The 16,772-nt window shown below is 37.2% G+C and overlaps 1 protein-coding gene across 7 annotated transcripts in view; it reads left to right on the forward strand.

Moving 5' to 3' along the window:
- The window catches only part of col14a1a (collagen, type XIV, alpha 1a), an 82,625-nt gene that overhangs the window by 61,321 nt on the left and 4,532 nt on the right, over positions 1 to 16,772 (forward strand). For 6 of the 7 annotated variants that reach the window (XM_027149565.2, XM_047811357.1, XM_047811354.1 and 3 more), the window contains 11 exons: positions 240 to 317; positions 994 to 1,080; positions 2,871 to 2,924; positions 3,508 to 3,603; positions 5,539 to 5,592; positions 8,094 to 8,147; positions 13,004 to 13,057; positions 13,152 to 13,223; positions 14,903 to 14,938; positions 15,340 to 15,406; positions 15,998 to 16,183. In XM_027149565.2, coding sequence (XP_027005366.1) covers positions 240 to 317; positions 994 to 1,080; positions 2,871 to 2,924; positions 3,508 to 3,603; positions 5,539 to 5,592; positions 8,094 to 8,147; positions 13,004 to 13,057; positions 13,152 to 13,223; positions 14,903 to 14,938; positions 15,340 to 15,406; positions 15,998 to 16,183 — 838 coding nt within the window. Of the gene's footprint in view, positions 1 to 239; positions 318 to 993; positions 1,081 to 2,870; positions 2,925 to 3,507; positions 3,604 to 5,538; positions 5,593 to 7,313; positions 7,403 to 8,093; positions 8,148 to 13,003; positions 13,058 to 13,151; positions 13,224 to 14,902; positions 14,939 to 15,339; positions 15,407 to 15,997; positions 16,184 to 16,772 lie in introns of those variants that run through there. The other variant, XR_003441017.2, reaches the window with a different exon arrangement.

Below are 16,772 nucleotides of genomic sequence, written 5' to 3' on the forward strand. Positions count from 1 at the left end.
AAAAAAAGGAAAAAGAAATCTATAATTTGCCCTAAAAATGACTCAACTGATAAAAGCAAAAATGCACTCCAGGTAAACACTCCTGATAGTAACGTAAACATTGTTGTCATGACCTTCATATTCAACAGAGTGAATGTAAAATTTTGGTGGCAATAGCTTATACTCATGGTCAGTTTTACAGAAACCTGTATTTGTTTTCATGACTTGTTTGTATAATATTTGTCTTTGTGTATCCACAGTTTCAGCTTCAGATGTTTGATATTGTCTGCAGTACATCATGGGCCAGCCGAGATAAATGCTGTGAGCTCCCAGGCTTGGTACGAACTGAATTGATCTGTCTTACTGCTATAGTAAAGCAGTCAGTCAGAGCACCCACCCATCTACCTACAGTAAAAAGAAAATGCTGTTCCTTCCATTTCCCTGACAGCTTAAAACTAAACCAATCCAGCAGTCAAGTTAGCAACATAAACAATCTGTAAGCCATTTAATTGGCAGTAGCTAAATGATTATTTACAGTCTGGTTTACTGGAAAGCCTTTGAGACTGAGAACACAAGGACTAGGTCATCCAGAAAATTTCAATTTCACCATGATTTTCATGTCAACCACTGATTAAGCATCACATTTTGCAATGATTTATATAGATTCTAATGTTATGGAAACAAGCAACCTTTTTTGATACAGTCTTCCAAGCGTGCACTCTGAACTGTGTTTAGTTTACGACGGGCCCCTTTCTTTTACAAACATGGGAAGGCTTCACAAATAATTCAGTTATGTAGACAGACAAATAGTCTTGGTTGGCTGTTGATCGATAGATAGAAAGAACATTATCCCTGTACTGCTTGTTTTTTATTGTGCTCTCCTAAATTAATGACTTGGGGGAATTGCACGAATACTGGTGATAGATTTTTAACAAATAAAGATATATGGAAACCTTAAAGAAGAGAGACAAAAGTTGTTTTGAGAGATTCCTTGTGCTTTTTTTTGTTTTGTAGAGAGTAGAGAAAGATTGCCCTGCTCTGCCTCATGCGTGCACCTGCTCTCAGGACAGTAAAGGACCACCTGGACCCTCGGGACCTCCAGTAAGATATTTTGCTTTATGTTTGCTTATGAGACATCACATATGACATAACATTATCAACAATCACATTTCCAGTATCCTTTTACAAATTCCATGTTTTGAAAAAGAGAAGAGCTAGAAATAAATAAGATTGGGAAGTCGGCAAACACATATACTGTGGAGTAAGCTGCAGAAAAACAGTCATTAGGTAAAGATGAGTAAATGAGATTTAGATAACAAGCAATAGAGAGTCTGATTGCTTAATTCAGCCCACTGAACAGGTAGAACTCGAACGGCAGGATAAACAAATGAGCTTATTTGGAACAAAGTGCTCTGTACACATGCCTTTCGAAGGCCATGAAAAGGCCACATTGTGCAAACATCCATCATGTTGAGAAAGTAATAAGGTGGAGATCAATTTATCAAATCTGATTAGTTTGCTTCTGTCCTGTTCATATTTACAGATCCATATCAGTAATTTCTTTTAGACTGTATCTAGACAGCAATAGTACTGGTGCAGTTTACATTTTGGATGCTTCCAGACTCTTTTAATATTAAAATTTTAATATGCCCCACTGATATTAAGATGCTGCCATGATAACATGTCTTAAAGACATTTTTTTTCTCAGTGGAGACATGCAGTCTTTCCTGGAGGCTTCCACAGCAGAGAAAGCTGGGACCACTAGCACAGGAATCAAATTCATGCTAACATTTGATTTGTAGCCTTGAGCCATATACACGCAGAAGTGCTTTGGGGCCACGATTAAAGTAAACACTGGAAGAGGAAGCTAACGGGGTGAAATTACTGGCAGCAGCCTACAGCAGTGAGGGCATGAACTTTTAAGTAGTGTAATCTATAGCCAAGGTGCTGAACAGGTTGGGAGTCGACCCTTTGATGACTGGGTGAGTTTACACTGCACAAGGCACAGTTGCTGCTTCAAAGCCACAGTGCAGTTCTAACTTGTCAAGTATCAAGCTAGTCATAGATTAAATCAGTATAGCTTTCTTACTGTTTTGGTAGCTAGATATTATACATATATAATATGTAGCTAGATATTATACAATTACTATTAAAATGTAGCTAACTATACTGATGATAGTAAGTCAAACTCTGGAAAAATTAGTGCAAATGCTTTTTTTTTTTTTTTTTTTAATTTTACTGCATAAAATAAAAGGTGTGTATGCTTTGCATAAGATATCCATATCCATTATCTCATGTTTATTACAACTAAGGGTTATGGGCCTTGCTCAGGAACAGGAACCTTCTGATTGGTAGTCCAACACCTTAACCACTAGGCTTCCACACGCCCATTCTAAATGTTTAGTTAATTAAAAAGTAAAAGAAACAAGTAAGAAAAAAGTGCTCTTAGAAAAAGTAACGAGTTTCTGTAAATGCTGCAATATTCTGCTAAAAGTTATAAAAGCCTCTTGACTTGATTTGACTTGGAAAAGTTTAGCTACTGCTGCCATAGAGTTTGAGGTTGATGGTATCCTGGAGTCTGTAACCAGTGTTAATTTATTCATCGATTTGAGACTTCAAAGCACTTTTGTACGTCGCTTTGTACTGTATAAGGGCTTCTGCAAAATGCCATAAATGAAAATGTAGTAGCATCAGTACCCCAATACTGACAGCAGATTTTAAACTTCTGTAAACGCACATATTCATTGCATAATGCTTTAACAAGGCTAAATGATATATGCAGTATGTGAACAAAACTAATCCAGCTTTCTGAGAAAAGGTTTGGAGAATTTATTGTGTGACTGCAGTCATTTATTTATAATTGTATGTGTTTGTGTGTTTGTATTTTACAGGGTGGTCCCGGTGTAAGAGGGTCAAGAGGAGACCGAGGGGAACCAGGCTCAGCGGTAAAATACACATTTTAGAAAAACAGTCTTTTATAATCCACAACACAAGCCTAAACTTGTATATGACAGCATCTGTCACTGTTAGTTTTGGAGGAGTCATGAGTTTTTACATGTTGAGAGAATTGGGGTTTGACTGAGGTCTCAGTTTGTATCCCTGGATTATTAGTTGAATTCTTGTTTAAGGATTTACAGACTCCTACTTTGTTACTGCAGCTCTTCTTTCCAGTCTTCTTCACACATAGGCATAAAGTCACGCAGAAGGTCCTGTGGGTCAGATGAAATTTCTCTTATATGGATAATGTTTAAAGCAATTTATAAAAGCAGGATAAAATCAGCTGCAATGGCCTTATCTGAGCAGTATGTCACAGGGTAAACTGTGTTCAGCTACTCTGTAGCTCATGAATATTCTATACAGTGATGAAGACAGTGAGATCAAGAAGGTTTCATCAGGCAGGCTGATGCAGTGCTGACCAGAAACATTGATTACATTTATTCAATACTGGCAGAAAATCTTTGTTTTCTCAATTAGATTACATTAAGGAAATCATTAAACCACAGCCTTCCTCTGTCCTAATTATTAAAGGGACCTCAAGGGCCAACCGGTGAAATTGGACCTCCAGGACCTCAGGGACCTCCTGGACCACAGGGGCCAAGTGGACTCTCTATCCAAGGACCACCAGTAAGACTTTTACTGCCTTTTCTTAGCTCATGTACTTACGTATGGGCTATATAAAGATCTCCTCCATGTGCTTCTGGTTAATTAAAAATCTGTTTATTTAAAAAAATGGACTGAAAAATCTATCTTACAATCATACCTAATCATTTATTCAAATCTAATCACACCTACAAAGGGTATAAAACGTCTACACACCCCTGATAAAATAGCATGTTTTTGTGTTGTAAAATAATACACCAAGATAAATCCTGTCAGAACCTTTTCCACCTTTATTGTGAAATCGCCATCTATAAATAACAGTGAAAGACAATAAGAATCACTTTAGGGGAAAAAAGATAAAAATCGACTGGTGTCTAGAGCTATTTAATATGCATTATTGAAATATTCTACCCACCCTGATTAAATCCACCTCCAGCTAAAGAAAAGCAGCCTTATAGCATGATGCTGCCACCCCCATGCTTCTTTCTTAGTTTCATGAGCTCATAACTATTATTCCACACATTATTTTCTTTGTTTAAAAAAATATTTCGTATTGCTACCATCCCCTGTAATGCAGACATATGAAGTATCAGAGGAGATTGTTGTACCATGAACAGAGCAAACAGTACTTGCCATTAATTTTAAGAAGCTCAGCTCTACGTTATTTCTGTTTGTTGGTTGATTGCAAACACTGCCACATTCCTTAATTATAAGAGTTTGCACGCATACAGCCAGGTTATTGTACTTTTTTTCCCCTAAAATGATTTTTATTGCTTTCAACTTTAATATATAGGTTGAAATTTCACATAGAACTTGGAAAAGGTTCAAACATGATTTATAATTAATAGCCTATTTTGCTATTAATATAAAATAAAAATAATATATAAATCCTAATAGTGACAACTGAAGGCAGAAGAATTTCTAACATGCATTCACTATCTCAGATGGTGTGTACAGTGCACTACATATAGAAAGGTGAAAGCTTAAACCGGTGTCTGTGTTATACATTTTGCTGCCATGGTCCACATTGTCTACTTAAAGAGAACGGATCACTGCAATACTGTGATCATCTTTATTTTATGATCAAACATTTCTATCCTGACGAGAGTGCTCTCATCATGTATTGACTATGCCCCATTTACTGAATAATTAATTGAGTATTTAAAAAAATATGTAAATTATGTGTTATGGCTTTTGCAGTCACCAGATCTCAGCCTAATTAAAACAGAGATTTTGGATTGAAATATTAGGCAATGCTCTCCAACACCATCATTAAACATCAACCAAGGGAATATATTTTGGAAGAATGTTGTTTAGAGACATTAAGAATGTATGCCACGATGTTTTTAAGTTGTTCTGGTTGCTCAACAGCTTATTAAGATGCTTAATGTGCTTTTTCCCCCACTTTGATTTGTTCTCTGCCTGTAAGTTCTGCAATGCCATTATGTCGTAGCTTGTATTGTGAGCATATAAGAAGCCATTTGGGTATTAGCATAACTGAGTTATTTCTGCATGAAAATGAATAGTTGTTGGTAGATTTCAATGTAAAATGTATCAGTTATTAAAAATATTGCTGTGGATATACTGTGTAAATAAAAGTGAAGCACAAACAAAAGTTACTAATACAATTATTATATTGCCTCAGTGTAGTTTTATTTGCAAAGGGAAATAACACAATTTTCTCTGTGTGCGGGTTATGCCATCTTAACACTGAGCTGATGTTTGCTCTGTCTGTGGCGGTATAAAATTATTATCTAATTATTATTTGAATACATTTGAATACTAAATCTTTTAGCTCATTTAATGCATTTTACAACCAGAGTGTGTTTGTTATTGTTATGAGTGAACTCTTTCTCATCAATATGTAATGTTTCTTTACTGATTCCTTCTTCATGATGATATGTGCTCTGGAAACTGCCCAAAGGATGCTTTCTTATTCCTTTACATCTTGTATTTCAGGGACCTACAGGAGAAAAAGGAGAAAAGGGTGACTCAGGTCTGCCAGGTCCTCAGGTAAGAGCAAAAGAAGCCACAGATTGTCTGTCTAATGAGCATGCACAATGACAGGCAGTCTTACTGCTAGTGCCCCATCTCCCATTAGCCAGGCGTCTTCCTACTCATAGATAGAGGCGCATTAGGGAGCAAATTAGAGGTATTGTGTATGTGTGTCTGCACTTTGAGGTATGCTGATAAGTTTGGCTCACTAATTTGTAATGCGCACACACATCCCCACACACACACCCCTCTGTAACGGAAAAACCTAATGGAATCACTCACATGAGAAAATCATTACCTGCTAGTGCTGTTATTAATTACTGAAGCTTCCTGCCGCCTGATGGGATTCATACTCAGACAGCACATCAGAGAGGCTGATAAGAGCTGCTGAGCAGGTTTAAAGGAAATACTCTGCTGTGAAATATTCACCTGTGCTCTTTAGCCTTCTGGTAGGCAAGGCTGCTGATGAGTGTTGAGATAACTGTTGTGTAGCGATATTCAGTTTGTGATGAATGGTCCTGCACACGTGCTGCATTTCTGTTTGTCCCCAGATGGATTTATTAGAATCACCATCATTTATCAAAGTATATTACATCTATGGTGTCAGGATTTAGAGATTTTCCCATGCATACAAGTTTGCAACACAATAATCTTAGCTGTGTAGGATTCTTCCATATCCATGATTAAAGATCAAGCTCTTTTATTATTATTTTGAGAATCACACCCTAATGGCTTCAAAGCCTTGCAATGCGGTTTCATTTCTTAAAAAAATAACACTTTGATGGTAATCCAATGACAACCGCTACAAAATCTCCAGGGGCCTACATGAGGAAAGAAAACATTGCTGCTCTTTGACCAGCTGCCAATACACACACATCTTCTTTGTCTGTGAAAAATATCTCCAGTTTAGGCTTGCGGTCTTTCTTTGGGTCTCAGTTCTGAAAGACAGTCACTGGCATAAAAAAAAATCCTTTTCTTTAATTATTTTGACTGTGTGTGAGGCATGTTAGCAAAGAGTTTGATACTAAAGTTTGAAAGGGACATTAAATCTGTGGGAAATGCTGTAGAAGTGAGACGTCTCATTGATGGACAGGAAAAATGTAGCCTGTCAGATTCTGAAAACTGCATGCAGAACTCTTTTGAATTATATTCATAGGATGTTAGGGAAGTTCTTGAGCCTGTGGAGCTTTTTCTCCATATAGACTTTTCTGTCTGTCTTGCTGTCAGTCTCAATGAAAGTTTTAGTCTCTCATGCAAGACCAGGCGTGGAGAAAGTACTGAGAAATTGTGTTTAAGTGAAAGTATAGATAATGTGTCAATTATTTAAAAAAAAAAAAACTTAAATAAAACTGGAAGTTAAAAATGTAATTTGCAAATATTAAACTGTCAAATGGAAAGTCAGCTTTTTTTACTTTATTGGGTAGAATAGTTTTAGAGTGATGTTTGAAATCACATCTTTTAATCTCTGTAAGTTTGCTTGTCACAAACACATAAGAATTACTATTACACTAACATTTCTGAATGGATATATTACTTTATAGTAAACTTAGTATACAAAGTATAAAATAAGCAATACTAAATATAAAAATAACCCAAACCAATACTGTAGTATAGTAACAGTAGGGTTTGCTCTGTACCAGATATTGGCATATATATATATATATATATAAGACATCAATCTTGCCTTTTTTTATTTCTTTCATTGTGTCTCAGGCTTTCAGTCTGTTTTTGTCTCACAGGCAGTAAAAGAAGCAAGCTGACAGGGCATCTGGAGAGCAACGCACCACAATTCCTCATCTTGGAATGAATCAGACTATGCAGATTGCATGTGTGACATCTTCACTTTTATTATTAGGCTTTCAGCTGGGAAAGTGAGAGAATATATCATTTAAGCAGTGAAGGAAGCCAGAGGATAGATGCCGAGAGTGAAGCCAGTCATCTCAGACAGCCGTGAGAGCGCTGTAGATTAACTACCCACGTAGCACACATACGTTGGCATGATGTGCACAGTTTACCTCTCAGCGATATCACAATGACCTCAAATGCTAATTTGATCTTTTTAAACTTGTCAGTGTTGTAAGACAGCACACCCTTCTGGTGGTGATTGATTTAATCTCTAAAGTCTTGCCGTGTAATGAGCTGATTCAGCTCACACAGCATTTCTTGCATGATTAATGGACATAACCTACTTTTTTTGCGGTGTTGTTTAGCCAGTAACACAGTCAGCAACTTAACAAACACTCTTACTTGTCAAGGAAAGCTAGGAAAAGCAGAATATGAAGAACATTCATAAGCAGTTATTCAAAACGGTATTCTGTCATCAGTGTCCCAATTAGCAAACTACAGTCATTGAGATGCAATTTTTGCATGTTACACTGACCTTGGTTTGTGTGTATGTGTACAGTTTGGGACGTTCCATTAAACGTTACAAATGTCGTCTTTGGTTTCCCCTCAGGAAAGGTTACCAAACACTTTTTTCCCCCAGTTTTTAATTTTAAATGTATTTTTTTTTATGTCAGGGTGTGCCAGGAGCCAGTGGAGGACCCGGCAGAGACGGCCCACCAGGACAGAGGGTAAGGATGATCACTAACCTCAGATAAATGATTTACATCTATTAAAAACCTACATGTTAGGAAGGTGAATGATATGTGCATGTGGTTTATCATGGTTCATATTATGGTTGTTATAGCCTCATCTTTTTTATTTAAATAGCATAGCTCCAGCTGCACATGTTAACATTTATGATTTAATTACATATCTAAAATTTCTAAACTGAATACATTTAGAGTTTCAAATCCCTCCTTCTAAATTTTTTCTTTAAGGTGGAAGACAAAATACATGCTGATGGAAGCCTGTGGGATTGGCAGAGTAATAGGAATACTAATTCTGTCAATCCACATGGATTGCTCATCAGATAGGCCTGGCAAATATTTTGGTTCAGGAATAGATCTGATTACAGATACCGAGGCCCAGTCAAATTGCCAGGTTCTGTCTACTAGGCTTTTTTAACTCCACATGCACATGCTGTGTCCAACATTGATTGTAGTTTCTTCTGTGAGCACAGTGAAACTTTTCCATTTTGATTGTATCATCATACATTACACATGAGTGTAGCTTTTTTAGTGACTTTTTTATCCTATAGATAACAGAAGAGATTTCTAGAGGAACACATACAATCTTAAGAATAAAGTTCCATCACATGGCATCAAAGGTTCTTAAGTTCCCTGTGGAGGAACCGTTTATATAGGATTTTAAACATCTATACAATACTTTATTAATGAGATGTTGTTTTTTTTTTCTAAATTAAAGACAAGAAAACTAGCTCTAAGTACAGGAGAAATTCCCGATTGCTTGAGTTTTGTGCTCACACAGAACATATGATCCAGAATCCTTTTGGTTGTATTCTGGCATGGAAAGTTAATTAGCACTGTGTAAAAAGCCTGTGATCGAGCTGGATCACAGAGCTGCCCAGCAATGTATGACTCCACGCTGGCTCACTCAAATACTCTACGATCTCATTCCTGGAGACAAATGGAGAAAAGAGATAGAGAAATAGACTGACACAGAGAATGAGAGAGAGAGGGAGAGACTTTGATCTCCGGGAAAGGGGAGAACTCAGACATGTGGCTTTGCATTGGTTTTGTGCGTGCATAAGACGAATACTCTAGACTTCCTCTCTTGATGTGGTTGCTGAAAAGCACTTTGCATTTAAACAGTACAGTGTTTTTATTCCAAATGGCTCATATTGGATGAAAACCTCTTATAAGATATTGTGGGCAATGAATCACATTTAATAATGGTTCATTTTTAGAGAGCTGGATAGAAAGAAATGAGGATAGTGTATACAGTATATAGCCTAATAAGTTCAAGGTAGTAAAGGATTAAATGTTTGCACACTTAAACTGATCTCTCACCTCATTATTCTCAACTCTTATTCCGAGTTAAAATATACAGTACCTTATGCAATAACCTGTTTTGACAAGACCAATAGTACCTCAATGTTGTACTCTAACATACACAATTTAAACATTATAGTCACTGCCTCTAAAACTGTCACTATTTTTAAGTAGACAAATTCAATCTTTATCGTTGCCGTATATTTTCACCGTCACCAAAAAAGTGATTCTAGTTGTTGGTTGCTTGTAATGTTGAACACATGCAAACACTCTGACCCACCTGAATAAACACTCCCAGTCACATAGCCGAGTGTGAGATGTTTTTAACCGCTGTTGGGAAAACCTTATTTTAGTGGTTGGAGCAGAATGAGATTGTGATTTATTTATAATATATAAATATATTGCCTCAAGTAAAAAAAGAAATATTTACAGAAACAAAAAATTCTTAAAGCTCTGAGTAGCTACTTTCAGTTGAACTCTTAAGCGCCACTTTGATGTGTGACATGACAGAAATATTCTGCTGAATATTGGCACCCTTAAACAGTGGCCTCTGGTAAACAGAATGCTTCAGTATAGGCGGCATTAATTACATAAGGTCTTTTTAACCCGAATAAAATTAATCTTCATCTACAGTAGAGGTCTAAGTGCCAGTTTATTGGTATTTCTGTATTTCATGCAGTCCTCATTTCAGGATGAATTTTCAGCTGAGTTTTTGCCAATTTTGCAGCGTAATTATTGGGGAGAAGTACACAATATCAGCACCCATAAAAGGATCTGTTCTTCACAATGGAGAAAATTACATAGAAAGGCAGAGTATAAAAGCCAAATGAAGACTTTTATAGAACTGTGGTAAAACATGAAAAATATATTCACGGTACAGTGTCCGAAAGCCCACTCTGTATCTCTGTCTATGTATCTCTACCTTTAAATGTGTGGATCAGGAGCTTGCATTAACACTGGCTTATTTCCAGACTACTAATGTACACTGTAGTGATTTGGGGGTAAATGCAGTGCTGCAGCTGGATATGCAAACAGAGCTGGTCTTGTGTCTTTTTGTGCACCAAAATATATTACAATTGGATCAGATTGAGAGAAAATATTGTTACATCTGGTTTTAAGATTGTGCCGATCCAAATATTAGACCTCATTTGTTATTTGGAAAAATCTCTCAGATCCAACTGGTACTTGTAGCATGCGGGGAATTTACTCCTAAGAAAACTAATTCATGTAAACTTTGATGATCGACTTCAGATTTGCAGGGATTACTGTAGTGTTCATGTGGATTATATTGCCACGAACCCATTGCTTATTTACTTAGATTGACAGTGCAGAACATCTTACAAAACTGCTTTGTATTCTCTATCAAAACTGAACACTTGTAGTAGTTCACTAGATCAGGGGCTAAGTATACAACTTTGGTGCATGATTCCCATGATCACTTGTACAGTGTAGATGTATTTTCTCTTGCTCTTTTCTTTTGATTAGCTTTAGCGCTTAGCTAAATAGTTTTGTTTTCATTGAAGTGAGTCAAAATAACTCCAAAAAACTGTCGTTCTGCCTGTTTTTTCACCATTTAATTAAAATCATTTTTCTACCCAGTATGAAAAACATAAGCTTTTACAAAGAATTTAGTTCATTTTATGCAAATATTTATGCAACCACAGCTGGAATGAATAGCAGGAGGTTTTTTTTCTTGCAAACATTATAACAATTATTGACTTCTTCTTTTCCCCTCAAAAGCATTTATTGACAGGCAAACATAAAAATATATACCAAAATGAAATTTGAAATTCGTAATGCTAAAAAAACCCAAAAACTGCCAATTATTCCAGCTGTAATTGTCAGCTCACAGTATGAGATTAACGTGTCCTTTATGAGCCCTGTCCTAGTGATATTTCAAAACAACAGAATATGAGCAGTGGCCTATGGGTATACTTATGATAATGATTGTTATATAAAATATTTGCTTCACAATGTCTGCATTCGATAAGACTATATTCCTGAAATGATGCCCAGCATGATATAAAGAAAAACCCATCCCATTATTCGTTATGAACTGCTTATTCATTTCATTCTGAGGATAATTTATCAACTGCCACATACATTATTGTTGAGATTTGCAAATGAAAATGTTTTTGACAGTGAACAGAGCATGACTGAATGATGCACAAGTCTTTCTCTTGTCAAAATGAAGGATTCCTGTTTGTTAAAAAGTCATTAATCTCTCTTGGACAACAACTCATAGAAAGATTGGTTTTCTTTATGTGCAGACCAACAAATATGCATCCAATTTTGAAGCAAATGTGCCCAGGTCATTATCAGTAATACACTGGCAGCTCTAATAGGCATGAATGGCCTTAAGAACAGCAGGGGTTTGCCTGGCCATGAATTCTACAGAAGTTGTATTGTGCAGCATTGTTGTACCATGTGGAAATGATTTTTTCTGCACACTTGCTGGAAATTGTATTGCTGCTCAGAGCCCTTTCCACCTCATCCCGAAATGCTCAATGGGGTTGAAATCCAGGGACTGAACAGGCCACTGAAGCAATATGAATTGTTGTCATGTTACTGGAACCATTCAGTGATGATACATACATTGTGACAGGGTGCATTATCATGCTGGAAGCATCAATTCCAGTCTGAATAAGCTGAATAAGCTGTAGACTTGGGCACCAGTGATTTGCAATGCTCATATACAGCAAGCTGTCGGTCAGACGTTCTTGGATGGGTATCAGGGGACATAATGTGTACACGGAAAGCATTCTCTTCATTGTCACATTGTTACTACTTGCTAACAGGGAGGTACCATTAATACCATACAAGACAGGTAGCAGGATGTGTACAGTACGTCTGTGAAAAGTTTGTCTGCATCTTAATATTCTAGTGTTGTTGGTTAAAAGAAAATGCTCTAATCTCTATTTTAACCTCTTCTTTCAAAATAGAACAGAACTGAACATTAATTAGCTCAGAGTAGATGTCAGCATATATCATGGCTGGTACCAATTGTTTTTTATCTCTGAATAAATATGTAATAACTAACTAAGAAGGTAAAGGTTTCTTGGTCCAGAAAATACATTTACACAAATATAAAATTTTTGGTGTCTAAAAATAAAAAAGCATGCGTTGACATTAATTTTGTGCTGATATTAAATTGTTGATGTTAATCAACAATTTAATTATTCCGAATGTGTTAATGTGTAACACAATTCTGTAGATGTGGCTACAGAATTTAGGAAACCATCTTGTTGAGGCATCGGTCATTCACACTGAAGTTGAGTAAAATAAAGGAGACACTAATTGTGATTGTCAGCTTTTAGGTGAAAAAAAAAATCACCACTTCAATTCAAACCAGTGAATTGGTTTACATTATCTGGATTTTTGTCAGCTGCAGGGTCATTTTTATTATATTTTTACATTCTAATGATAAAATATGATCGTGCTAAAGTGTTGAGATGTGATAGATAGAGGCAAATCACTATATAAACATTGTATTTATTTTAACTTCATTTTATAATGGAATTTTATATCTGCAGGGTTTGCCTGGGAAAAATGGACCACAGGGGCAACAGGGCCCACCAGGACCAATTGTAAGTATTATCTTCTTTCCAAACATACTCAGGACCACCCAGGGGCATTTTGCTCTTGTTTAACCCCTTGGCCATTTGGTCTTTGTTATAACAGGGCAGTCCAGGTGCTCCTGGAGCTCAAGGAACCACTGGACCCAAAGGATCACATGGTGATCATGGACCACCTGTAAGTATAAGAGCAGCATATGGAGAACCCCAATTTAGGATCTGAAATTACATGATAATGAAAATAATAATTAAATTAAAATAATTGAATGAATAAAAACAATTTACATTCACTTTTGCTGTAGCATTGATCAGTATCACAGTCTTACAGTAAGGTGAAATTTCTCTGTTCACGGATTTATTACTTACTATAAAAAAAAATTCAAGTCTTAAAACCTCAGCAGCCATCAGCTGAGTCAGTAAGCAAAATCATTCCACAAAGGTCTGTGACATATAACCACTCACATATTCAGTTCTTTTTTTTGTAAATTCTGTAAATATGTTTTCTCTAGTTCAGACGAATGGGGTGTGCTGAAAGCGTGTTCCTGGTTTAAAATAACTACACTGTTAGTTTTGGGACTCACTCCCACTGCTGAGTCATTCCCACTACTGCATCCAGCTTTACACACTGACTGCAGCTCTGAACTCCAGACCACCCTGAACAGACAGATCACTGGGTTAAATAACAGTTCAGTCTCCCCTTCTCCTTGTGGCAGCCCTCGGCTCATTTCTGCTCACTCCTGTGTTCCATCATTGTGAAGCTGTAAAGCATGTTAACCCAGTGTCACATAGATTTCTCCATATGATCTGAATTTCCATGAGTTACAGTTCTTCACAACTGTGTGCATTGTTGCCTAGACACCAATCGTGATACAAACTAGCATTTTAACATGATATTTTGTTCTTGTTGAACCTAGCTATATTAATACACAATATAGACAGGTGTTGTTTTACATCCAGGACTGCCAGCATCACACAAAAGTCAAAACACCCACCATGCTGATCAAGAAGAACACAACCATTGAAGAAACCTCAGCTGTTGCTGTGTGGACCCTCAGGGTGGAATGTTTGTTTCTTATTTTGACGGTGGGGGCAAGCTAGGGATCGAATGATGTGAAGCAATGTCAATCTCCATTATATTCCTGTGGAGTGACACCTGTTCAAATTACTGCATTCAGGCAGGAAGCAAGAGCTTTGTAATTGAGTGCTTGTTCAGAGATGGTGGTAAAAAGAACCATATGCTTGAGTGTAGTGATCTGAACTTCTCTGTATTGATTTCTCTCGAGTGAACCTGGTAGACAGGCTGTCAAGGAGATGACAGGTTTAGCATCATTGTGGGGTTTGTGCATGAACACTGAGACCCTTTGCTATGACACTTGGAAAATAATATATTCTGGCTCTGTGATATTTCAGGCAATGCCTCAATATTTCCTGCTACACATGCTCTCACATGTAATATTGCAAATGATACATACATTTTGTCAACTTCATTAGTCCTTCATATGTGTGAGCCGTGTTTTCCAGACCTCTAAATTACCATTTTATGATATCAGAATTATATTTAGTAGCCTTAGTATTCTGGACCGTCCTCTGTCTCTGCATTAGCTGAACGTGTCTCCTTTATGTTCTTGGACCGTGTGCTGCATTCATGATGATTCAGTCATAATCCCTTCACAATGACCTGTGTTACAGCAAAGCAGACATATATGCTCTCCAAACCACAACTTTTATCTCTTTCATTTTCGATCAGCCCCAATCAAACCTGGGACTCACACAAACAGTGTTCACAAAGCTTTGAAATCCTCCATTATTTTTGCAAGACAACTATTTACTTACCTTTTTTTCTGTTCTTTTTGGCAGGGTATTCCTGGTTCCAAAGGCGAGCGAGGAGAAAGGGTAAAACTAATGTGTAAAGTTTTGTAGAGTTTATATAAGATTGGCATGGGTGACATATCACATACATAATGGTGCAGTATTAGCAGGCAACAGTTCTGACACAAATAACAAGCGCTCTCAGATTTTCTTCCTTTGGTTTCACCTCCCTCACACACCTTTGCTCTCCTAACCCATGTCTGACTGTAAAACTGTCTATGCTCAGTCACGGACTGTTATTGTCTCTTTGTGAAATACCATAGGGATAGGCATCAAAAAATAAGACTATGGTGTATATTAAATTAAACTTATTAAACATTTACACTTTATGGGCTGTTGTCTGCTTCATTAAACACCCTGTAATGTGTGTTGGTTGGAGCACCAAACAAATGGACTATTAACCGTCTGTTTTTTTATCTTCAAAGGGCGACATGCAGTCTCAGGCAGTTGTCCGCTCTATAGCACGGCAAGTGTGTGAGCAATTAATTCAGAGTGAGTATGTTTTAACACAGCAAGTATACAAAGCATCCATAATACCACATTAACACAATAACACACAATATGTCAAGCACTTGGGTCTTCATATTGTGTTTCTGAATTTGTCAGTAATAACTGAATAGGCAACTTATGAATGATAAGTGGCTCATTATACATGTATATTTAACATATTTTTATTTCCAAATTTGGACATTTGGCAGTTTCTACGCACTAGCTACCTATCACCTGACAGCTAGAAACTGGGGGAGAATGAGGGCTAGCATGTTACTGTATTTAATAAACTGCTGTTTATGTTACAGCACATTACAGTTGGAGGTAACTGCTGGAGCTAATCTGCCCTCACATACATTCATAGCAAAGCCAATTATGCTCTCTTGGGCTCATGTCAATGGTGGGTTGTGGTATTGTTGGCATTTGAACTTGTGATCTCCAGACATCTCCAGAGTGAATATATTTTTGTTCCACTCTGGAATCCACATTTTTCTTTTCCTTATTTAGAATTTACTCAGGATACATTTATGCAACACTTTCGGTTCTATTAATGTATCTCTCTTCACTTACTTGTTTTGCCACTCTCTCCATCAGGCCACTTGTCTCGCTACAACTCAATCCTGAATCAGATCCCTAGTCAGTCTGTAGTCCGGACAGTGCCGGGCCCTCCAGGGGAACCAGGTCGTCAGGGCTCTCCGGGGCCACAGGGAGAACAGGGGCCTCCAGGCAGACCAGGCTTCCCCGGAGGTAATGGACTAAGTGGCCAGCCAGGAGAGAGAGGTGAGTTTGTACACCTGTATTACAGTATCACACTTCACCTGAGAATATGTTTTGGTGTTAATTTCATTGACTGTTATAATAACATAATAATAACTAACAACCACTAGAATGTTACAGAGAGATAATGAGCAAGGGAATCACAAGACCAGCATCACTTCACACATACAGTATAACATAAGCAGACAGCATTTCATAATGACACAATGCACGACCTTAATATAATTAGTTCTGACTGGCCACCCAAGACTAACAACATTTGCTAATGAGGGATGGTTTGAGGGAATTAGTGGTGTAGCCTATCATTACAAGAGTGGTAATTATGTGCTCGGGGTTGGAGGAATTGTCAGCCCTGGTCAGAGGTGATGAAGACCAGATTGCTGTGAAGAAGCCTGGGAAAAAATGGAGAGTGTCTGTCCATAAAGGCTCAGAAGTCTGGCATGTCACAGTGTTCCTTTGGTTTCGGAGTAACAAAGAGCTAATAATAACTGCTCAAGACTATTTTTGTATGCAGTCAGTCTTTTGATGTTTTCCATGCAGCAGAATATGCTGAACCAGAAATCTTTGTGGAACCTTTAGCTTTTTTTGATTA

Source organism: Tachysurus fulvidraco, chromosome 3, assembly GCF_022655615.1.
Source record: "Tachysurus fulvidraco isolate hzauxx_2018 chromosome 3, HZAU_PFXX_2.0, whole genome shotgun sequence".
In the NCBI taxonomy this organism is placed as follows: Eukaryota; Metazoa; Chordata; class Actinopteri; order Siluriformes; family Bagridae; genus Tachysurus; species Tachysurus fulvidraco.